The sequence below is a fragment of the Haematobia irritans genome, chromosome 2 (assembly GCF_050003625.1).
Source record: "Haematobia irritans isolate KBUSLIRL chromosome 2, ASM5000362v1, whole genome shotgun sequence".
NCBI lineage: Eukaryota > Metazoa > Arthropoda > Insecta > Diptera > Muscidae > Haematobia > Haematobia irritans.
Window position 1 is genome coordinate 33,662,020 of NC_134398.1, and position 26,343 is coordinate 33,688,362.

The 26,343-nt window shown below is 32.4% G+C and overlaps 1 protein-coding gene across 1 annotated transcript; it reads right to left on the bottom strand.

The window, feature by feature from the left end:
• Positions 1 to 1,787: 1,787 nt before the first annotated feature.
• Positions 1,788 to 13,666, bottom strand: LOC142224517 (uncharacterized). Its single transcript, XM_075294297.1, has 4 exons — positions 13,423 to 13,666; positions 12,937 to 13,269; positions 12,220 to 12,448; positions 1,788 to 2,348 (listed from the first exon to the last, which is right to left on the bottom strand). The coding sequence occupies exons 1-4, from the start codon at positions 13,664 to 13,666 to the stop codon at positions 2,051 to 2,053; spliced, it is 1,104 nt and encodes a 367-aa protein (XP_075150412.1). The 3' UTR covers positions 1,788 to 2,050.
• Positions 13,667 to 26,343: the final 12,677 nt, after the last annotated feature.

Consider the following 26,343-nt stretch of genomic DNA (forward strand, 5'->3'; position numbering starts at 1 on the left):
CAAAGGAAACCCTAATATTTGGTTCATGGTGGTGGGTATTTAAGATTCGGCCCGGCCGAATTTACTGCTGTATATACTTGTTTTTTTTTTTAATTTACATCCAAAACAACAGCTGTGGAAATGGTGGACATCCGTTCTATGACAAGCCTATGTTAAATTCATCGCTTCTGCGCCAATTTTGCACCACTTCCGGATCCAAAAATTACATTTTCACTACTTTTTTGGAGACGTTTTTTTTTTGCTGAGTTGGCCTACCAAATAGAAAGCAGTCATATTATCACGTGTGAAATCCATCCGAATGGCTTTATTTCTAAATACAAAGGGTTAAGCAATGCCCCGTCACTGGAGTAAATCTGTCATCTGTCTCTCATGGTTAGAAATGATAATTTGTTGCAATACATATCAGCCACCCCATAATATGGTATGGTTTAATTATGTAATGGGAAAATTTGTAGCTAAACAACCACCTCTAGCTCGCCGGTACTGGTCTAAATTTTCTATAACGTCAAGTCACACACAAATTTTTTTTCTGATTCAATCACGAATTTAATTGATCCAATTAATTTTGTAATTGAAATGTCTTCAATTACGTAAATGATAGTATCAATCACAGTTTTAATTGGACATTAGAAAGATACTTGATCAAAAAAAATTAATTGATTTAATTAACAAATTTTAATTAATTTTTTAATTAATTCAATTAAAAATTTAATTTATGTTCATTGCAAATTTCAAATAATTTTTTCCATTAAAAACGTAACTATTTTCAATTACTTTCTGAATTGACTTAGTGTTTTTAGTTTGAAAAAAAAAAAAATTAAATGTTTGAAAATTTTAGTTAAACATTAAAAAAAACGCCATAACTTTTTTTATGTGACTTATGGCCATTTTCATGTAGCTCCGTTAGGTTTTAACTGCCAGTTAACAGAAAGTAAATTGCAAATATCTTCTCTCCTGTTAACTTTAACTGAAAAACTTTCGTCAGTTAAGTTACTAACTGGCCTAGGGAATATAAAGGCAAGATGACAGCTTCGTCCATAATACGGTTTAAAAAGTTGGTTAGTTAACGGAACACTAACGGAGCTTTATGAAAATGGGGGTTAGTCTTTCAAGTTTGCTTAAAAGTTAATGGCATCAATTAATTTTTTAATTAAAAAATTTACAATTTTCAATCTTTGACTTAACTAACGTAATGTTTTTATCTTGATTAAAAAAATTAATTGTATCATTAATTTATTAATTGAGAAAATCTTCAATTGCAATCAACTTTTTAATTGGAAATGTGGTGGTGATATTGTTTTCTGTGCATTATTGCGGTTCTACTATATGCCGTAAATGTTCCAAATTTCCCCTCATTTGGCTCTTGATGTTGGATCTTTTTTTATTTTTATTTTATTGAATTAAAAATACACATTTTTAATTACACTAATGTAATTTGTTCAGAAAGCACTCTTATATTAAATGCAAACATTTAGAATCAAGAAATTGAATCTAACCAGATTTTCATAAATATAAATGCGGGTTTTCAAAAAAATATATAATAATAATTTTTACAGATCTATTTAAACATAGATAAAAAGTATCTACATAAGTAATTGTATAATAAAATGGCAAAGGATATATTTTTGAAGTACTGTTGTTTTTACAAATTATATATAAATATTTATAAAATTATTATAAAAAAATATGTCCTTAAAAAAGTTTAGTCTTTTAGTGTCTTGGTTAAAGTTTGGCTTTAATATATTCCATACAATTTCATATTTAAGCCTATCATAATTAGACTCACTTCAAAGTTATACAGTTTTAATTAAGAATTATTTCATATTTTTAGTTTTCCATATATCTATATATTTATTTTAAATTATCCTTTTCACAGCTTATCAGTTCATACCCAAAAAAATTTCATTTTCATTATATTTTACAAAGTCTTCTCTCGTCATCTCTTAACAGAATTCAACTTCTAAGCTTTCATTTAGTTTTTTTTTTTAATAATTTAACTTAACTATTTAACCGTGGGTTATTTGGTGGAGCTACCACCTCTTACCGTATCCTAGACATGTATGGTAAATTCTTGTCGTTCCTGTTCCTTCTTTTCATGATATCTTGCCAACAGTGAGGTTAATTCCTCCCGGTCCACTTTGCTTAACTGGCCATCTTTATTTTCCATAACACGTTGCACTTCCAAGTCCAATGCTCGTTGCTCGTGATCACATTCGGCTTCGCTGAATTCTCGTGAATCAATGAAACCGGAAGGTGGTCGAAAACCCATATTATTTGCCCCGGTCATGGCGGCAATGGTCGCCGCTATGGAGGCTGATGTTTCCGAATTGTTAAGCTCACTGTCTAAACTGTGAATGAGAAAGATGAAACCAGAAAATGTTGGTGCTTAGTGAATTATTCTTGAAGCTGATTTTGTAAATTAAAAAAAATAATAAATTTCCATATCCCTTGTAATTTAAAGAGCTGGATCTTATGTGATCTACATAATTCTACAAAAACGCTAAATGTAGAGTGATACCTTTCAAATTTCACTTGTGTATGAAAAAGACAATAGGAAAATCTTGAAAAACAAAATTTCATATAAAATATTTCATATCCTCCTAAAAACCCAATGATACCACAATCCAACTATGATCCTAGTTTTTCTTTTCGACATTTTAAATCTAACTTCTGTATGATTTCCATTCTGGAAAATTACAAATATCGAATGAGTGAAGACTTTAATGTATTGAGATAGATATTTTATGTCTTTATGCCTCCATTTGGTATCCAAAAATAAACGAAATACCCCACGATTGAAATCGTTCTTTTGGAAATTTGAAATTTCCATTTGCATGAAAAGACTGATATGAAATATCAAAACATGGAGATTTCGAACATGGAGTAATCGTATTCACAAGACTTAAGCCTTCTTCGTAAAAATCATAATTTTCGTGGTGCTACACCCAAAGAAGGAATATGATCACCTCAAACATGTTTTAAGAGCAAAATATTATTTTTGGGTGGTGACCATGTAACATGGTTTTCGCAACCATGTTATTTTCTCGGAAATCATGTATCTGATTTCGGCAAGCAGGTTATATTTGACGAGAAAATAACATTTTAGTGACAAACATGTTACATGGTCACCATACAAAAATAACATTTTGCTCTTGAAACATGTTTGAGGTGACCATATTCCTTCTCTGCGTGTATGTGGCGTATGACTCATGTGAATGTCATAAGACATTTTTCATACGCCACCATGTACAGCAAATGTGTTAAAAATTTATTGTGCCCACGATAGCAACATGGGCCGCGGTTGGCAATCGTGCCAAAAATCATCTACCAAACATTGAAGAAAACTTTACCACATATCTACCAAAGTAAAAAAGGATATTTTGAAGTTTCTGATCAATTTTTTGTGGTTAGTATGAAACAAATGTCTTTTCTTTCCTCCAATGAATGACTCGTCTCTCCTATCGGTATGAAAATTAATTTTTTTTAAAATATGGAATTTTGTCAAATATTTTTTTCTAAAATTTTATTTATAAGTAGAAAAGTTTATCAAAATTTTACTTCTATAGAAAATTTGGTCAAAATTTTATTTCGATAGAAAATTGGGCCAAGATTTTATTTTTATATAGAAAAAAGTTTTCAAATTTTAATTCTAAAAAAATTTGAACAAAATTGTATTTCCATAGAAAATTTCATCACAATTTTATTTCTATAGAAAATTTGATCAAAATTTTATTTCTATAGAAAATTTTATCAAAATTTTATTTCTGAAGAAAATTTGATCATAACTTTATTTCTATAGAAAACTTTTTCAAAATTTTATTTCTATAGAAATTTTTGTCATAATTTTATGGCGACCGAACATATCCCCCAACGGACATTTCGCCCAAAATGATTTTTGGGCGTTATGACCTCCATTAGGGCGGTCACATCGCCCAATTTTAGTTTGGGCTTTATGTCCTCCCTCATCGCGGTCATAAGCCCCATAAAAAAATGTGGGTGTTATGACCGTTTGAATATAATTGAATATGAACAATAGTTTAAAATAACAAAGTGTATTTTTTTAAATCATTCAAAAGCTAGATATGATTACTTCATCTATCCATTAATTTATTTTTTTTTTTAATATTTAATAGATATATATGCCTCTTATTGACAAATATCGAATCCTGCTTTTATTGTATATGCTGGAAGAAGATGTAAAACTAGCATATCTTGGCTTCATCGTTTGTTTTAATTGTTTTTGACTGCAACAGAATTTTTGACCATTTTTCTTCTCAGCGTACGATTGAAATGGAAAAGCAGCTAAAGTGGCACTACGAAGACCTATTTCGCACGTGAAATAGGTCGGTTTAACCTCCAAGACATTTGAATTTATATATTGAAACGTGAAAATTCGGAAATTGATATTTTTTTTCTTTTGAACAAACCAGACAAATGCTGAATTGAAAATTATGTATTTTAAACTGAAAATTGGAACGAGATGAGATGATCGATTTGCTGCTGATGGGTACTTGAAAAAAATCGCGCGCGCGATTTATTTCAAGTACCCATCAGCAGCAAATCGATCATCTCATCTCTTTCCAATTTTAATGTTTAGAACAAGATAATAAACTGAAAGTCGCTAGGATTTGAGGACGAACTGAATGTGATGAATTTAACAACGACCGAAAAAGGGACATCAATAAAACAATAGCATCTCCATCATCCATATTTCATTCATTCATTATTTCAGTTATTGGGTTGGAACACAAAGAGACTGTATGCCAAATCGGCTTCCACAATAGTGGTTTGCTAAAATATCTTTTCCGGCACACTTTCGCACATTTAGTATTCACTCATATGTTCTGATTTGGCAAGTTCTTGCGGACTTTGTGGAGCGTTTTGCACCATTTTCTCCTTAATTTTCTTATAGACCACGAGATCTGCACTGTCTTTCTAGTTACGGCATTTGGAATTAAATACCGTACGTATTTAGTTAACCAAAATTGGGGATAAAAACTACTTCATTTAGGACAGTTTTTGATTTGTATTCCGACATTATTTTCCCCATAAAATATTGGGCGTTTTGACCGCCTATTTTTTGGGACATATGACCGCGATGAGGGAGGACATAAACCCCAAACTAAAATTGGGCGATGAGACCGCCCCATTTTAGGTCATAACGCCCAAAAATCATTTTGGGCGAAATGTCCGTTGGGGGATATGTCCGGTCGCCAATTTTATTTCTATAGAAAACTTGGTTAAAATTGTATTTCTATAGAAACTTTGGTGAACATTTTTTTTTCTATAAAAAATTTGGTCAAGATTTTATATTTATATAGAAAAAAATTTCAATATTTTAACTCTATAAAAATTTGAACATTTTATTTCTATAGAAAATTGGGTCAACATTTTATTTTTATATAGAAACAAGTATATACGGCCGTAAGTTCGGCCAGGCTGAATCTTATGTACCCTCCACCATGAATTGCGTAAAAACTTCTACGAAAGACTGTCATCCACAATCGATTTACTTGGGTTGTGGTATCTTAAAACTTCTTAACATAGTTTTCTAAATTGTGAGTTAGTCCATACGTGGTATATATTAGACAAAAAAGTATGTGTAGGTAAGTCTACGTAGAGAGCCAGAATTGAAATATGGGGGTCGCTTATGTGGAGGCTATATACAATTATCAACTTGATATGGACCAATTTTTGTGTGAATGGGGATCAATTTATCTGAGGGCTATATATAACTATAGACCGATATGGACCTAGTTAGGCATGGTTTTTAATGGCCATATACTAGCACAATGTACCAAATTTCAACTGACTCGGATGAAATTTGCTCCTCCAAGAGGCTCCAAAACCAAATCTCGTGATCGGTTTATATGGGGCCTATATATGATTATGGACTGATATGGACCATTTTTGGCATGGTTGTTAAATATCATATACTACCACAACGTACCAAATTTCAACCAGATCGGATGAATTTTGCTTCTCCAAACGGCACCGGAGGTCAAATCTGGGGATCGGTTTGAATGGGGGCTATATATAATGATGGACTGATATGAACCAATTCCTGCATGGTTGTTGGATACCATATACTAATATCACGTACCAAATTTCAATCGAATCGGATGAATTTTGCTCTTCCAAGGGGCTCCGGGGGTCAAATCTGGGGATCGGTTTATATGGGGGCTATATATAATTATTGACCGATTTCGACCAATTTTCGCATGGGTGTTTGAGGCCATACATTTACACTATGTACCAAATTTCAGCCGGATCGGATGAAATTTGCATCTCTTAAAGGCACCGCAAGCCAAATCGGGGGATCGGTTTATATGGGGCTATATACAATTAATGACCGATGTGGTCCAATTTTTTATAGTTGTTAGTGACCATATACTAACACCATGTACCAAATTTCAGCCGGATCGGATGAAATTTTCTTCTTTTAGAGGCTCCGCAAGCCAAATTTGGGGGTCCGTTTATATAGGGGCTATACGTAAAAGTGGACCGATATGGCCCATTTGCAATACCATCTGACCTACATCAATAACAACTACTTGTGCCAAGTTTCAAGTCGATAGCTTGTTTCGTTCGGAAGTTAGCGGACGGACATGTTCAGATGGACTCACAATTTCACAATTTATGGGTCTTAGAGCAATATTTCGATGTGTTACAAACGGAATGACAAAGTTAATATACCCCCATCTTATGCTGGGGGTATACAAATTGTCAATATTTTAATTCTATAAAAATTTGAACAAAATTTTATTTCTATAGAAAATTGGGTCAACATTTTATTTTTATATAGAAAAATTGTCAAAATTTTAATTCTATAAAAATTTGATCACAATTTTATTTCTATAGAAAATTTTCTCTAAATTTTATTTCTACAGAAAATTTGGTCAAAATTTTATTTTTATAGAAATTTTTTTCAAAATTTTATTTTTATAGAAAATTTGGTCAAAAGTTTATTTATATATAAAATTTTCTCAAAATTTTATTTCTATAGAAATTTATTTATTTCTATAGAAATTTATTTGTTTCTATAGAAATATTATTTCTATAGAAAATTTTCTCAAAATTTTATTTCTACAGAAAATTTGGTCAAAATTTTATTTTTATAGAAAATTTGGTTAAAAAAATGTATTTCTATAGAACATTGGGTCAAGATTTTTGTTAAATAGAAAAAATTTTTAAAATTTTAATTCTATAAACATTTGAAGAAAATTTTCCATGAAAATTTGATCAAAATTTTATTTGTATAGAAAATTTGATCAAAATTTCATTTCTGGACAAAATTTTCTCAAAGTTTTCTTCTTATGGAAAGATTTGTCAAAATTTTATTTCTTTAGAAAATTTGGTCAAAATTTTATTTCTATAGAAAATTTGGTCAAAATTTTATTTCTATAGAAAATTAGGTCAAAATTTTATTTCTATAGAAAATTTGGTCAATATTTTATTTTTATGTAGAAAAATTTGTCAAAATTTTAATTCTATCAAAATTTTGATAAAAATTTTATTTCTATAGAAAATTTGATACAAATTTTATTTCTATAGAAAATTTTCTCAAAAAATAGAAAAAGAGGACGAGGCATGCTCAAAATAAACACAGCCAACTGAATTCAAATCGATGATTTGACAGTGGCATAGGAAAAGAGATATGTTTGTTTCGAATTTATTTCGGCATAAGCCGAAATAAATTCGAACAAGCCGGCTATCATACAAAACCTTTGTTCGGGAGGTTCAAATGTGGTTCATTGTTGGGTTTAATGAACTGCCTGAATTTATTCTGATAATTGGTTGATAGTTTTGCTGCAAGTAGAGGATGCTGATGCGGAATGTGGTAATTCCGAAACGTGCGTCCATCCAACCATCTTGCAGTCTATAGGGCTTTGCCCAAATAAATTTGACAAACATTCTTTTCCTCTGTTGGTTAAGCTACACTTGTAGTTTAGTCAATGTATGGTTTTAAGCTGCAATAAAAAACAACAACAATGCTTAAAGAACAAAACCAACAATACCAAACAAAAAGAAATTTTATTTCTATAGAAAATGTTCTCAAAATTTTATTTCTATAAAAAATTTGGTCAAAATTTTATTTTTATAGAAAACTTGGTCAAAATTTGATTTCTATAGAAGAGTTGGTCAAGGTTTTATTTCTATAGAAAATTGGGTGAAGATTTTATTTTTAAATAGAAAAAAAAAAAAATTAAATTTTAATTCTATAAAAATTTTAACAAAAATTTTCTTTTATAGAAAATTGTCTCAAAATTTGATTCCTATAGAAAATTTTTTATTTCTATAGAAAATTTGGTCAAAGTGTTAGTATTACAGAAATTTTGGTCAAAAATTTTTTTTTATAAAAATTTGCTCAATATTTTATTTTTATGTAGAAAAATTGTTAAAATTTTAGTTCTATACAAATTTTAACAAATTTTTATGTCTATAGAAAATTGGGTCAATATTTTATTTTTATGTAGAAAAAAATAGTCAAAATTTTAATTCTATAAAAATTTGATCAAAATTGTATTTCTATAGAAAATTTGGTCAAAATTTTATTTTTATAGAAATTTTGGTCAAAATTTTATTTCTATAGGACATTTGTACAAATTTTTATTTCTTTAGCGAATTGATGTACCTTTTATCTGGAGAGGAATGTTTTTTTTAATTTAGATTAGGTTAGGTTAGGTTAGGTTAGGTTAGGTGGCAGCCCGATGTATTAGGCTCACTTAGACTAGTCAGTCCATTGTGATAACACATTGGTGAAATTCTCTCTTCACCAATTTTTTTGCTAAATCTATTCAAACCATCAAAAATTCTACCAATCTACACCCACACACAGAGAAGCCATATGATCATCTCAAACATGTTTCAAGAGCAAAATGTTATTTTTGTATGGTGACCATGTAACATGTTTGTCACTAAAATGTTATTTTCTCGTCAAATATAACCTGCTTGCCGAAATCACATACATGATTTCCGAGAAAATAACATGGTTGCGAAAACCATGTTACATGGTCACCACCCAAAAATAACATTTTGTCTTAAAACATGTTTGAGGTGATCATATTCCTTTTCTGGGTGCAGAGAAGGAATATGATCACCTCAAACATGTTTTAAGAGAAAATGTTATTTTTGGGTGGTGACCATGTAACATGGTTTTCGCAACCATGTTATTTTATCGGAAATCATGATTTCGGCAAGCAGGTTATATTTGACGAGAAAATAACATTTTAGTGACAAACATGTTACATGGTCACCTTACAAAAATAACATTTTGCAATTAAAAAATGTTTGAGGTGATCATATTCCTTCTCTGCGTGTACCAAACGGTAAAATATATACCATTTTTGGTAGAGTTCTACAAACTATAGCAACCGTTCCTGTACCCATCTCTAAAATAAAACTTTAAGAAAATTTCAAGCATAGAGCTGTTGTTTGTGAAATTTGGTATAACATAAATTCATTTTGGTCTGCGGAAGTGATCTGATAAGAGATTGGCCTAACCAAGAGGACTATAATTAAAAAAAAAATTTCGTATATTTTTTGATTTTTTTGGGAGCCATGGATGGCATTTCCGCCTTGAATTGAAAGGTTCACGAGTTTAATCCCAGTTGCGACCAAATAATTAAAAAGTTTTTCAGCTATGGTTTCAGTAATGCTAGTGACATTTACGAGGGTATCATTGCTTCTCTAAGTGGATTCATCGTAATTAGAGCGAAATTAACCATACCACCAAATGCCTGGGCCATTTGAACATTATTGGACTCAATTTTTCTGAAATATCATGTGTCAATTAGTGGAAACTTGGTATTAAAAAACGTTGGCTTACAGTCATTGACTTATGTCACGACTTTCTGAATGCCGTATGTTTTTATACTCACCACCATAGAATTGTGATGGGAGTATAACAAATTTGTCATTCCGTTTGCTCGAAAATCAACTCCAAAGATGGGATATATCGGTCAAGGGTTTGATATAGTCGCCCATAAAAAGTGACCCCTCGATTAGGGGTCTTGGGTTTCCAATTTGATTGATATTGGAAACCTAGAGGTAACAGGTTAGCTGATAAGTCCCCGGTCTGACACATAGATGGCGTCGCTAGTATTAAATGCATATTATTTTACCATCCTTCAAATGCTTCGTGTCAAAATTTGACGTCTGTAAGTCAATTAGTTTGTGAGATAGAGCGTCTTTTGTGAAGCAACTTTTGTTATTGTGAAAAAATGAAAAAAAGGAATTTCGTGTTTTGATAAAATACTGTTTTCTGAAGGGAAAAATATGGTGGAAGCAAAAACTTGGCTTGATAATCAGTTTCCGGACTCTGCCCCAAGGAAATCAACAATAATTGATTGGTATGCAAAATTGAAGCGTGGTGAAATGAGCACGGAGGACGGTGAACGCAGTGGACGCCCTAAAGTGGTGGTCACTGACGAAAACATCAAAAAAATCCACAAAATGATTTTGAATGACCGTAAAATGAAGTTGATCGAGATAGCAGAGGCCTTAAATATATCAAAGAAACGTGTTGGTCATATCATTCATCAATATTTGGATATGCGGAAGCTTTGTGCAAAATGGGTGCCGCGCGAGCTCACATTTGACCAAAAACAACAACGTGTTGATGGTTCTGAGCGGTTTTTGCAGCTGTTAACTCGTAATACACCCGAGTTTTTCCGTCGATATGTGACAATGGATAAAACATGGCTCCATCACTACACTCCTGAGTCCAGTCGACAGTCGGCTGAGTGGACAGCGACCGGTGAACCGTCTCCGAAGAGTGGAAAGACTCAAAAGTCCGTTGGCAAAGTAATGGCCTCTGTTTTTTGGGATGCGCATGGAATAATTTTTATCGATTATCTTGAGAAGGGAAAAACCATCAACAGTGACTATTATATGGCGTTATTGGAGCGTTTTCGGCTGAGTGGATAGCGACCGGTGAACCGTCTCCGAAGCGTGGAAAGACTCAAAAGTCCGCTGGCAAAGTAATGGCCTCTGTTTTTGGGATGCGCATGGAATAATTTTTATCGATTATCTTGAGAAGGGAAAAACCATCAACAGTGACTATTATTTGGCGTTATTGGAGCGTTTGAAGGTCGAAATCGCGGCAAAACGGCCCCATATGAAGAAGAAAAAAGTGTTGTTCCACCAATACAACGCACCGTGCCACAAGTCATTGAGAACGATGGCAAAAATTCATGAATTGGGCTTCGAATTGCTTCCCCGCCCACCGTATTCTCCAGATCTGGCCCCCAGCGACTTTTTCTTGTTCTCAGACCTCAAAAGGATGCTCGCAGGGAAAAAATTTGGCTGCAATGAAGAGGTTATGGCCGAAACTGAGGCCTATTTTGAGGCAAAACCGAAGGAGTACTACCAAAATGGTATCAAAAAATTGGAAGGTCGTTATAATCGTTGTATCGCTCTTAAAGGGAGCTATGTTGAATAATAAAAACGAATTTTGATAAAAAAATGTGTTTTTCTTTGTTACACCGGGGACTTATCAGCCAAACTGTTATGTAGGATCACAAAAAAGTTGTGTCGAATATAGTGTGTACCTGTCGATGTTTTGTTATAGTCCCATTATAGACGTATCTCCCAATTTGTCTTCTTGAAATTAGAAATCTAGAAGTATTTTAGGACTAAAAATTATTGGGCCGGATATGATATGCTAAATATGATTTAATGTTTCTGGTTATTTAGGTAAACAATTATAGCCTCTACAATCTCAAAAAGGGGAATTTGAGATAGGGTGTAATAACACTTCCCATAAACAGTTGGTAATTGGCTAATACGTTTTCAGCGTTATGTAGTAAAATTTTGTATAGCCTCCATACAATGGTGTAGCGAATAAAAAGTGGAATGATGGCAATATATCATTGTTTTTTTGTTTTCAATATAATAAACGTAATAACATAATTCCTGGTACTGAGGAACAAATAATTTGCAATTTTATACAACTCAAAATCCTATAATTTTCATGAATATTTTTCACAATATTAGTTTATTATAAAACAAAAAATCATACAAATCATGCACATGCAATTGTTTTCTTTTTTTTACAAAATTTTGAAATGACCCAAACATCCGTAATAGTTTACGATTTTTTTAAATTTTGATTTTTCTTTTGGAAATTTCAATTTTTCACAAAAAACCAATGGCAATGGACATTTATTTTACTTTCATAATTTTGTTTGGAGTTTGGGGTTTAGGTACCTGAACTACCTGTTGTTACTGCCTGGATGTAGACGGCGATCTAGCGAGTCCTTAGCATTTATTTGCTGTTGATGATGTTTGCGATTACGATGACCAGCACCACTGCCACTGCCGCTACCGCGTTTGTTTTCTCCCGATGATGAGTGATCTTTGCCATAGCGTTGAGCATTCATACGTCTATCGATGGGTGATGATTGATCATTATTTGATTCTGTAGATGAATCGGGTCGAAACATATCTGTGCGGAGGGAAAAGGCCATGCAGAAAAAAAAAGAAAATGAAAAATGAAGAATGTATTTGAATATTATATTTTATTTTGTATAGATTGAGAGGCAGTGGTTTCCAAGGTCAAATATGTACATCAAAAAATAACGGAAAGTCAAATTGCCAAAAAATAACAGATTTGATAGCACAACAGGTCCATTATTAAATAGTATAGGAGGATCACAAAATGGGACCATATAGACTACGCTATATCGTCTTATTAAGACATTCTCATGGTCTATATGGGATCGGAAACCAATAAAAACAGTTTCTCAAAATTTTAAAATATCTACTTTTCCTTTTTAAAATAGGTCGAAGCGACCACATTAGCTTCTTTGTATCTTGAAAATCACATGTCTAACAACATGCCCTTGAAACCACTGTGCCTTATTAGTTTTTTTTTTTTTTTTGGTGTTGGTATGCAGTGTTGTGTGTTGTGTTGTTGGTTGTGGGTTTACACACCTACTCCACTACGACCATCACTGTTGCGCGACTTACAAGGAACTCTATAAGTGGGCATATTCGAAAATTCAGTACTTGGACTAATACTGGTATCCGATTCGGACTCACAATGTCCACTGCCATTGGTATGGCCACCATTGGCCCCGCCACCACCACTGCTACCTCCACCTATACCACTGCTACTACTGTTGCTTTTATTACCACCACCACCATTGCTACCATTGCTGCGTCCTCCTCCACCCCCAGCACCATCACCTCTTGAAGATTTCTTTGAATGACCTCCGGTCTGAGATCCAATCGCCATGGTCATTGACTTGCTAAGCGTTGATTCATCTAAAAGAGAATTTAAAGAAGAAGAAAAAAATTTTGAATTGCATTGTGACCATTAACACAGTTTAGTAAAATCGGTTTTTTGCTGTCTCTCTGTCTTCTCCTCTTTTCAACGACAACACTAATTGGTGAAATTCCTTTTTCCAATACACTTACCATCGGTGTTGTAGTATCGTTGTTTGTGCCATGATGATTTCGATTTGACATGGCCAAATCCGGATGATGGTAACAAAGGATATGCAGTGGCATTTAGATTCTCTCCTTCAGGATGGCCAAATGTTTTGAATTGCATTGTATAGTCCATGGGTGAGGCAGCCACACCTCTGGTTGGTGTTTTGGCCGGGGCTCCAGTACGACCACCATTGACACTAAATGTGGCATATGGAGAGATCTCATACATTTCTGTGTCAGATTTCATTTTCGTTAGTTTTTGGTTTAGTTTGCCATCATCATCATCATTATCATCGTCCAGACCATCATATCAAAGATTGGTCATTGTTTGGTGGGGCACGCAGCAAACGTACAGCATTATAATAAACATGGTTCCAGCAGCAGACATTCATCCGTGAAACACAAAAACATCATTCCGAAAAGAAATCACAAAAAGTCCCATTAAAACCAAAATCATATGGCATACGAAGAATCATGGACGATGGAGAATTTTTTCCAAGAGTTGACGGTAAAAGAAAATGAGAAAATATAGAAAAAGATTTAGTAAGTACTACGTGATCATAGAATATAGCACGTTCATTTTTTGTTTTGTTTTGTTTTTTTTTTTTTTTTTTTTTTTTTTTTTTGGTAGTGCTAAAAGAATAAGAAAAACCAAAGCCATAAGTTAGACCTGGACGAATCTTGTGTACCCTCCACCACAGATTGCATAGTAAGTTCTACTAAAGACTGTCTTCCACAATTCTTGGGTTGTGGTAACACAGAGGAATCTATAAATAATTATGAACCTCGAATGAAATTTATTCCTCCATCAGACTCCAAAGTCAAATTTGGGGATCGGTGTGTGTGGGGGATATATATAATTATGAACTGATATGGACCAATTATTGCGTGATTAGTAAAAAGCATATAAAGGGAGATTTGTTAAGAGCTTGATAACTTTTTTAAAAAAAAAAACGCATAAAATTTGCAAAATTTCATCGGTTCTTTATTTGAAACGTTAGATTGGTCCATGACATTTACTTTTTGAAGATAATTTCATTTAAATGTTGACCGCGGCTGCGTCTTAGGTGGTCCATTCGGAAAGTCCAATTTTGGGCAACTTTTTCGAGCATTTCGGCCGGAATAGCCCGAATTTCTTCGGAAATGTTGTCTTCCAAAGCTGGAATAGTTGCTGGCTTATTTCTGTAGACTTTAGACTTGACGTAGCCCCACAAAAAATAGTCTAAAGGCGTCAAATCGCATGATCTTGGTGGCCAACTTACCGGTCCATTTCTTGAGATGAATTGTTCTCCGAAGTTTTCCCTCAAAATGGCCATAGAATCGCGAGCTGTGTGGCATGTAGCGCCATCTTGTTGAAACCACATGTCAACCAAGTTCAGTTCTTCCATTTTTGGCAACAAAAAGTTTGTTAGCATCGAACGATAGCGATCGCCATTCACCGTAACGTTGCGTCCAACAGCATCTTTGAAAAAATACGGTCCAATGATTCCACCAGCGTACAAACCACACCAAACAGTGCATTTTTCGGGATGCATGGGCAGTTCTTGAACGGCTTCTGGTTGCTCTTCACTCCAAATGCGGCAATTTTGCTTATTTACGTAGCCATTCAACCAGAAATGAGCCTCATCGCTGAACAAAATTTGTCGATAAAAAAGCGGATTTTCTGCCACTGATTTTGGTAATAAAATTCAATGATTTGCAAGCGTTGCTCGTTAGTAAGTCTATTCATGATGAAATGTCAAAGCATACTGAGCATCTTTCTCTTTGACACCATGTCTGAAATCCCACGTGATCTGTCAAATACTAATGCATGAAAATCCTAACCTCAAAAGAATCACCCTTTATTAGCATCACTTACCAAATTTCAGCTTATCCGAGTCCTAAACTCGGGTAATCAAATCTGGGACTTACATGGGACTATATATAATTCTGGACCGCTATGGACCATTTTATTGCGTGGCTGTTGGAGGCCATATACTAACACCACGTAAGGAATTTTAAAGGAATCTAATGAAAATTGGAGTCTGTATAATCTGGGGGTCAGTTTATATGGCCCGATATGGCCACATCCCAACTTACATGTACCAAGTTTTAAGTCGATAGCTTGTTTCTTTCGGAAGGTAGAGTAATTTCAACAGCCGGACGGACGGACATCGCTAGATCGACTCAGCTTTCACCACGATCCAGAAACCAATATTTCGATGTATTACAAACGGAATGACAAAGTTAGTAAACCCATAAAAATTTCGATTTTTACAAGCGTCTCTTGAATAACTTGAAACAAACTTTTCGTTATAAATGGCAGGCATAAAAACTTCTCTTTAAGGCTCCCAAAGATTCTAAACTACCACTCGATTTAAAATTTCAAGAAAATCGGATGAATATTACGGCTTCTGCGCACTCACGACTTCAAATCGAGAAATATATCTTTATGGGGGCTATAAAACAAAATTTAGCACAGCTATGAAAAAAAACAAAAGAACACAAACCCTTCCAATTTCAAGCAAATAGTATGAACATTTCTGCTTCCATGCCCTCAAGAAGTCAAATCGTTGGATCATTTATATGGGGGCTGTATTAAAATATAGACCCATCTATACCAAGTTTAGCACAGCTCTTAACGAGTCTAAAATAATTCTGACCTAAAAATCACCGTAACGGATTCAACGAAACCAAAATAATATGGGTTTTGACTGTCACATAAACGATATTCAAATGTTCAACCATCTGGCTTTCGTTTTCGACCTCATTGAAGAAAGTCTATAAAAAATAGCGCGATCAAAAAACTAAAGTTGGCAACCCTAGTAGTGAGACGGTTTGGTTTTTATTAAGCTCCAAAACTAAAATTTAAATTATTATTTTCCAACGATTTTATCGTCACCTCAAAGTTCTGTATTGGTTTTTTGGATCATCCAGAGTATATAGTACTTGGAATATTTGAGCGATGGCTACGAGACGCAGTATAAAGAGTAAAACAATTATTTGCATTCAATGTAAGTTGGAAGTAGAAGAGAATGAAGAAAGCATAGATTGCGATCAATGCAACAACACTTTTCATGTTGTCTGCACTGAGCTAAACAAACGGCAATTCAAGCATTTGTTACAAAATGAAGAAGAAGAATTTGTATGCCATATATGCGAAAATAAACATAGCGATAACCAAAGCAAAAAAAACAACAATGATGATAACTCAATAAAATCAGAATTGGCATCACTTAGGGCTGAAGTAAAAAGTCAGCTGAGTGCATTGCATGATACAATGAACTTCATGTCCAGGCAGTATGATGACATAATGAACGGCGTTAAGGAAAATAAAAAGAAAATTGAATTAGTAGAAAAAGAAAATAAAGCGTTGAAGAGAGAAGTACATGAATTAAAGGATTCTTTAAAATTTTTAAATGATGAACGAGTAAAACGTGATTGTATTATTAGAGGAGTAAAGCAATGTAATGAATTGTCAGCTGAAGAAACATTATTGAAAGTAACTCAAAATGTTGGAATTACACTTGAGAAGAATTCAATTTCTGAAGCTTACTTTTTGAAGCAAAGACAAGAAAATGGAAATAAAACTATTGTAGTTAAATTTGATTCTATGAAATCCAAAGAAGCTCTAATGATAGCAAAGAATAAATTAAAGGAAAATGAAGAAACTAAGAACATATTTATCAACGACTTTCTTAGTCGCGAAACCTTAAATTTGTTTAATTATGCAAAAACTTTAAAGAATGTTGGGTACAGAGCAATTTACACAAGTGGTGGCCGAGTTTTTGTCAAAAAAGGCGAATTGTCTCGTCCTAAAATTATACGGTGCAAAGATGATGTAGATAAGATTTTACATGATGCTGCTACATATAAACCTCCAAAACATAGAACAACTCGTGCAACAAATGCGAGTGAATCTGATGGCACTTATGGATCTCCACTATAAATACACGAATTTTTTGAATTTTATTATAGATTTGATTGATTTCGTTTTAAATTTAAAATCTTATGGCTCAAAGTAAATATTGCACTAAAATTGAAGAATATAATGCACATTTGAATAATAAACATAATTTTTTTAACATTATCTCTGTAAATATTAGGAGCATTTCATCAATAACAAAGTTCAACAGATTTAAGCAATTTCTTTCGCGGCTTTTAATATTACCCGCTATTATTGCGGTACAGGAAACATGGATTGATATGAAAATTGTCCAGCTCTATAATATCCCTGGTTTCAAATCAATTCATGCTTGTCGCCTTGATTGTTATGGTGGCACTACTTTATACGTCCGGGAAGATTTGACATATACAGTTCAAGAATGCACAAGTGAAGGCTATGTTGAATATGTTATTATCAAAATGTTGGGGCTTCGGCTAAATGGTAAGCCGTTAACAATTATTTCGTTTTACAGGTCGCCAAAATGTTTGGTGTCAAATTTTTTAATCCTATTAGAGAGATTACTTGAGACATATTCCCGATATTCTTGTTTCTTTCTGGGTGACTCTAATATTGATTCGTTGGATATGAATTCTTCTTCAAATTTAGTAAATCTGCTTCGTACCTATGACTTTAAAAACTGTCATGATATGATTACTCGTCCGCATAGTAATACTTCCATTGATCATGTTTATACGAATGTTTATCTTTCGATAAATTTATATTCTATTGAGCAAGGACTATCTGACCACAATGTTGTGTCTTGCGTGTTTGATTTTGAGACTCGACCGCTGCGAATGATTATGGAACTTAGACACTGTGACTATTCCAAACTCAAATCACGGTTGCAGGAAAAGGTATTGGAATTACCATATACTGATGATACATCAGTTGATACTTCTAACCTTGTTAATTGTATTCGTGATTCTGTCGATTTATGTACGAGTACGACTTTGAAATATTCGGATCATAAGCTGACACCATGGGTTAGTGGAAATTTAAGCAAACTTTATTCTTTGAAGAATAGATTGTTGAAAATGAGGAGGAAAAATCCTCATGATAACCTAATAATTGATAGACTGAGAAGAATAAGCAAGGTTGTTAAGGCGGCATATAAGGACTCTATTAATAACTACTATGTGGCGAACTTGAATAATACTCAAGGCGATACTCGGAAGACTTGGAAGTTTTTGAATGAGACGTTAGGAAGAGATTCGAACAGAGAAATAAGTTTGACTGATGACAACGGAGATTTGGTTATGGATGATGCTCAAAAGGCGAATATGTTTAATGAATATTTTGTTGGATCTGTGGATCTATTGAAGTCGGGTATCATATGTGCACCTAGGGACACATGTGATTCCATGGGCACATTAGTTTATAATGATAGGCAGTTTCGCCTTCAGCGCGCTACTTGTGAGGATTTTACATCCTTGATTTCAAGTTTATTGCCAGGGAAGAGTTGTGGACATGATGGTATATCTCCCAAAGTTATTTCTGTTTGTAGTGAGATCTTAGTGCCTTACTTGTTACGGATTTTTAACAATATTGTGGAAACTTGTGTTTACCCTGATATTCTCAAAATTCATAAGGTGATTCCTGTTCCAAAGGAAAAATTTTCATCAACTGTTGATAAATTCAGACCAATTTCGGTCTTGCCGATTATAAACAACCTTTTTGAAAAATTGATACATGATAATCTCTCATCTTTTCTAAATAATTCGGGTTTCTTGAATGATTACCAGTTTGGTTTTCGTAGGGGTTGTGGAACAGAGGAGGCTGCTGTCAACGTTCAAAATTGTATATGTAGTGGATTGGATCAAGGTAATAGTGGTGTTGCTGGTGTTTTTTATGACCTCAGTAAAGCATTTGATCTCATCGATCACAATGTTTTGACCCAAAAATTGAACTTTTGCGGTGTTCGTGGTCGCGAACTCTCGCTAATGATGAGCTACTTAGAAAACAGGACGCAATATGTTCAGATTAATGAGCAAAAGAGTATAGGAAGGAGTTTGAGATATGGTGTGCCTCAGGGCAGTATTCTAGGACCGCTTCTCTTTTTGATTTATATAAACGACATTGGGAAACTGCAACTTTTTGGCAAGATGTTTTTATATGCGGATGATATTTGTATTCTATATCCATACAAACACGAAACTGCACTTAGGCCCCTCATTGAAAGAGATGCGTCCTTAATTATTGAATACGCAAGGATAAATAGATTATTTATTAACCCAATAAAAACTAAATTGATAAGGTTTCGACCTAGATGTCGTTTCAACAATGATTTTAGCATTTTTGTTGATGGGAACGAAATTAGGGAAGTGAGTTCGGTACGATATTTAGGCTTACACTTTCAAAGTACTCTCATTTGGAATAGACACATAGAGCATGTCAAGTCTAAGATTGCTCCAGCGGTTGGAATTTTGTACAAGTTCAGACACAGATTTGATAAACGAACTAAACTTTTGGTTTATCAGGCATTAATACAAAGTCATTTGAATTACTTAGCCATTTGTTATGCATGCAAGAGATCTACGGAACTTAGAAGTTTGCAAACGATGCAGAATAAGGCTTTAAAGTCTGTGGGAAATCTACCTTTGAGGTACTCTTCTGTATCATTATATAGTGAAGTGTTTCCCAATATATTGCCCATTTTCGGAATTCATAGCTTTCAATTGTATGTATATGTTTATAAATGTCTTCATTCAATAGGACACCATACAATCTCGTTTATGCCTAACTACCACATATTCAATACTCGTAACAGAAGCCATTTAAGAGTAGCGTTTTGCAGAAGTGAAACCACCAAACAAAGAATTGAGTATTCCGGAACAGTCAATTTTAATGCTTTGCCTTGCAATATAAAGTCCATCTCAAGCTTATCTCTTTTTAAAATGAGAATAAAAGATTTTTTGTTAACAAAAGTTGATGAGCTCCTAATATAATTATTTATTGATTTTTATATATAAATTGTACTAATATAATTATTTATTGAGTTTTATATATAAATTGTACTTTTGTATATATCTAAATTAATATTTAGTCATATAATTCATTCAATAACAAGAAATATTTCAATATAAAAAGTATATAAATATGTTGCCAATGAGCCTCTAAAATGCCATATGGCGCTGAGGCCAATTTTTTTTAGATAATGAAATATTATAACGTTTTCATAAATAAATAAAAAAAAAAAAAAAAAAAAAAAAAAAAAAAAAAAATTTCTCAAAACCCGTATAAGATAGGAATTCCTTTATTTTCGGCCGTAAAATCATATTTTTTATAATAGTGGTAATAGAACATGGCTAAAAATGTCTTAGACCACTTTAAACCGAACAAAGCTTTTTGCCCTTTTTGGATTGAACATTTTTTTTTTACTTTAGTCACAGGCTAAGTACAATATTAACCATAACTTTTGATAGAAATGTGCAATAAATTTGAACTTTTGACAGGATGCAATTTATATCAATCCGAATAAAAGACATCGAACTCAATCAAAACATGCTAAGTCGACTTAGCCTACTCTGGAATGAGGGCATCGATATGGAAAACAATCACAGACATATTTTATGTTTTTGGGAAGTAAATTCATGTTTATGTTTGGGGCTCGTTTGCATTATTTCAAATGAAAATATACCCCGATTTCATTTATGGGATATTTTATATGCAAATAGACCCCAATTTCCTTTTTGGAATTGTGCTTCGCTTTCAAGTGAGGCTTATTTTGGCATTCTGGGGTTTGATAATAGTACTTTTCGGCCAAGTGCCTTTTTTACTTTTTCCTATTGAGTAAAACTTATTCATTTTCTTTAAACATAATAATTTTTCCATCAGTTAGGAAAAATAAATTTCACATGAACTTTTAAATCAAAAGTGAAAAAGAGCCCTTTTTTTAATTTGGGGTCGATGTTCATGCTTCAGTTACATTTTATTGAGGCTCATATTTATTACGAAGCGTGGCTCCTTTTTTTGTGACCCTGTTTCATTTGGGGCCCATTTTCACACCGCCATAAATAGTTTGGAGTGAAATTGTGGGAAGGAATATGATCACACTAAACTTGTTTTAACAGTAATTTTTTTTCTTGGACTGTGACCATTTTTATCGCAACAAACATGTTCCATGGTGCGACAAACATGTTCCATGATTACCATCCAAAAATATTATAAAAATATTTTTCTATAAATAAAAATATTTTTATAAATAAAAATATTTTTCTCTTGGAACATGTTTCGGATAATCATAATCCTTCTCTGTGTGTATATATTGACAGTATTAAAACCCTGGGCAGACAAACATTTCGATCGCAGACCAAGGACTCAGCTCGCGTCAGCCGCATAATGGCACCAAATTCTCCGGATCTTAATAATTGGGATTTTGGTGCCTGAGGCATTTTTGAGATTAAGGTTGGCAGTAAAAAATATCGTAGTTTTATAATCTCAAACACGGCGCTTTACTGGGAGTGGTCCCAAATACTGTAGAGTCACTTTGGTACAGCGTGCAATTGCTTTATTGTCCATTGGAAGGCCTTAAGTCATGCTAAAGGTAGTCAATTGGAACAAATCTAAACTGATTATAAAACTTGATGATATTTCCGAATGTTTTGCTTTTGAAAAATTCAAACCAAAATTTAAAAAAATGTAGTGCTTTACGTTGTTCTATTAAATATGAGCCACCCCGTAATCTCCATATGTAAAAACTTTAGCTGTTATATTTGTTTCAAAGATAGCAGTTATCCATTATCTATATCTCGTGATGTTACTAACGTCTGTGACTATATTAGCCTACCATCTTTACCATGGTAGTGACTTCAATGGCCACTTGTACCACCAACACCAACTCGTAATTGTCCTCATATACTCTTTGCCTTGTTAACCGTAACCGGAAAACACTTTTATTATTTTACATCCTTAGATTTATGACCCCCATCTTGAGTTTTATTGTTTGAAAAACAGGGACATTCACCATCACAATTTGGGCACAATCATCATAAAATATTGCCTCATATCTTTGTCTTGTCCCATTATGGAATATTCACCAAAATTTTTGTTTGTTACATGGATTAATGAATCCTTTAGTTGGAAAGTGAGTTTTATGGCTGCTAAAGTTGAGTTAAAATACAAGATAATCACAGCACAATTTAATGGCCAACATTTGTCAATATGACCTCAGTCAAAAATAGGAAAATATTTTTTCAATTGAAATTTTAATTGAATTGCAAAATATGCTATTAAAAATTGGAATTATTTCAGCTAATTTTCTGTAAATCATACGTCATTCTGGATTAAAAAAAATTGGGCAAAATTAAATATCTTGTTCGCTCGAAATATAGCCGGGTGGATAGACAGACGGAAAGTTATATCTCCTACAATAGAAAATCGATTTTGGTAAAAACAAAACAGCAGAATTGGACTTATCTTAATCTCCAAAATTGACTTATAAATTTTTAGAATTTTGAAATTCGACATAAACCGAACTTTGATATTGGTCTATATAGAGTGGTACATAACCCTTGGTTTGCTAGTTGTCTTCCAAGAAATCAGGAAAACTAACTACCGAAAACGGGTCACTCTTCTTGACGACAATGTCAGCTCTCACATATCGGCTCATACAACTGCATTGCCCAAAATGATGCACGAAAGTGGATCTGCGGTATTTCGACCCATTTCCTGTCAAGCATTGTCTTGAGATGATCGACACGTTGGTATTTTTCTAGTACTAATGTTAGTATGAAGAAAATGTATTTTCTTGGAATGAATGAATGAATGAATGAAATGAATAGAAAATTTTGGCAAAATTTTATTGCTATAGAAAATTTTGTCAAAATTTTATTTCTATAGAAAATTTTGTCAAAATATTATTTCTTTAGAAAATTTTGTCCAAATTTAATTTCTATAGAAAATTTTGTCAAAATTTTATTTCCATAGAACATTAGACAAAATTTTATCTCCATAGAATATTTAGTGAAAATTTTATTTCTATAGAAAATTTTGTCAAAATTTTATTTGTATAGAAAATTTTGTCAAAATTTTATTTGTATTGCAAATTTTGCCAAAAATTTATTTGTATAGAAAATTTTGTCAAAATTTTATTTCTATAGAAAATTTTTTAAAATTTTTATTTATATAGAAAAAGTTCTCAAAAATTCATTTCTATTGAAAATTTTGTCAAAATTTTATTTCTATAGAAAATTTTGTCAAAATTTTATATCTAAATATAATTTTATCAAAATTTTATTTCTACAGAATATTTGGTCAGCATTTAATTTCTATAGAATATTTGGTCAACATTTTATTTCTATAGAAAATGTTGTCAATATTTTATTTATATAGAAAATTTTGTAAAAAAAACTTTCTATTTTATTTCTATAGAAAATGTTGTCAATATTTTATTTGTATAGAAAATTTTGTAAAAAAAACTTTCTATAGTTTTGTCAAAATTTTATTTCTTTAGAAAATTTTGTCAAATTTGTATTTCTATAGAAAATTTTGTCCTAATTTTATTTCTATAGAAAATTTTGTCAAAATTTTTTTTCTATAGACAATTTTGTCAAAATTGTAGTTCTATAGAAAATTTTGTCTAAATTTTATTTGTATTCAAAATGTTGTCACAATTTTATTTGTATAGAAAATTTTATCAAAATTTTATTTCTGTAGAAAATTTTGTCAAAATTTTATTTCTATAGAAAATTTTGTAAAAATTTTATTTATATAGAAAATGTTCTCAAAAATTTATTTCTATTGAAAATTTTGTCAACATTTTATTTCTATAGAAGATTTTGTCAAAATTTTATTTCTAAATATAATTTTTTCAAAATTTTATTTCTACAGAATATTTGGTCAGCATTTAATTTCTATAGAATATTTGGTCAACATTTTATTTCTATAGAAAATGTTGTCAATATTTTATTTGTATAGAAAATTTTGTAAAAATTTTATTTGTATAGAAAGTTTTGTCAAAATTTTATTTCTTTAGACAATTTTGTCAAAATTGTATTTCTATAGGAAAGTTAGTCCTAATTTTATTTCTATAGAAAATTTTGTCCTCATTTTATTTCTATAGAAAATTTTGTCAAAATTTTATTTGTATTGAAAATTTTGTCACAATTTTATTTGTATAGAAAATTTCGTCAAAATTTGATTTCTGTAGAAAATTTTGTCCAAATTTTATTTCTATAGAAAATTTTGTAAAAATTTAATTTATATAGAAAATGTTCTCAAAAATTTATTTCTTTTGAAAATTTATATCTAATTATAATTGATATAAATAATTGTATAATTAGAGATAATGCATTTGGACGTCAATTGCCTGTTTCGGTATCAGGCTAACATGAAATATAATAAGCAACGATGAGCCCGTCGTAAAACTAGAAAAAACACGACTAATGTACGCGTTAGAATTGTTGCTGTATCCTTTAAACCAGTTTCTGTAAGTTGTCACATGTTGATGTAGTTGACTGTAGAAACAATAAGCATTGTTCGACTGTTCACCACTTAGGTGAAATCTAACAAATTAGCTTTCTAAAAATGTTGCATTACTATGTAACAAAACGAAATAAAAATTAGATTAAGGGGCTTGTAAGTTATATGAAAAGATGATGTACAGTGGGAGAAAAGATGATTCAATTTGTAAGAGGAAATTTCCCAAATGTTTTCTCCATAAGGAGTTAGCATAAAGGGCCCAAAATTGAATCATCTCTCCCAGCCAGATCTATACTAAAGGCTGTGGAAAGGTTCATTCGCCCGAACCGAAACATGTACAGTCAAGGCGTGTATAGATTTGTATCTGGCGTTTTCTTTTCAATGGCTCTATTGACCATGTTCCTTAATCTAATCTGTCCATAAAGCTCGAAAAATAATTGTATAATTAGATATTTTGTAAAAATTTTATTTGTATAGAAAATTTTGTCAAAATTTTATTTCTTTAGACAATTTTGTCAAAATTGTATTTCTATAAAAAATTTTGTCCAAATTTTATTTCTATAGAAAATTTTGTCAACATTTTATTTCTATAGAAAAAATTGTCCAAATTTTATTTCTATAGAAAATTTTGTCAAAATTTTATTTCTATAGAAAATTTTTCCAAAAATTTATTTCTATAGAAAATTTTGTCAAAATTTTATTTCTATAGAAAATGTTGTAAAAATTGTATTTCTATAGAATATTTTATTTCTATTGAAAATTTTGTCAAAATGTCATTTTACCAAAATTTGATTTCTATAGAAAATGTTGTCAAGGCTTTAATAGTATCCTTAGGACATTTTCCTGATATTGCTCGGCACTTATTGTGACACCACGGATGATTAGACGATCCATCGTCTGCAGGTTGTGCTTGAATTCTGGTGACCAATCGAAGGTATAATTTTTCAGCTGACCTCTTTTGTGTAATTGATATTTTTATACCCTCCACCATAGGATGGGGGTATATTAACTTTGTCATTCCGTTTTTAACACATCGAAATATTGCTCTAAGACCCCATAAAGTATATATATTCTGGGTCGTGGAGAAATTCTGAGTCGATCTGAGCATCTCCGTCTGTCCGTCCGTCTGTTGAAATCACGCTAACTTCCGAACGAAACAAGCTATCGACTTGAAACTTGGCACAAGTAGTTGTTATTGATGTAGGTCGAATGGTATTGCAAATGGGTCATATCGGTCCACTTTTACGTATAGCCCCCATATGGTCTCCAACATCTATGCAAAAGTTGGTCCACATCGGTCCATAATTATATATAGCCCCCATATAAACCGATCCCCAGATTTGACCTCCGGAGCCCCTTGGAAGAGCAAACTTCAACCGATTCGGTTGAAATTTGGAACGTGATGTTAGTATATGGTATCCAACAACCATGCAGGAATTAGGATATAAACCAATCCCCAGATTTGACCCCCGGTGCCTTTTGGAGAAACAAAAATCATCCGATCTGGTTGAAATTTGGTACGTGGTGTGAGTATATGGTATTTAACAACCATGCCAAAAGTG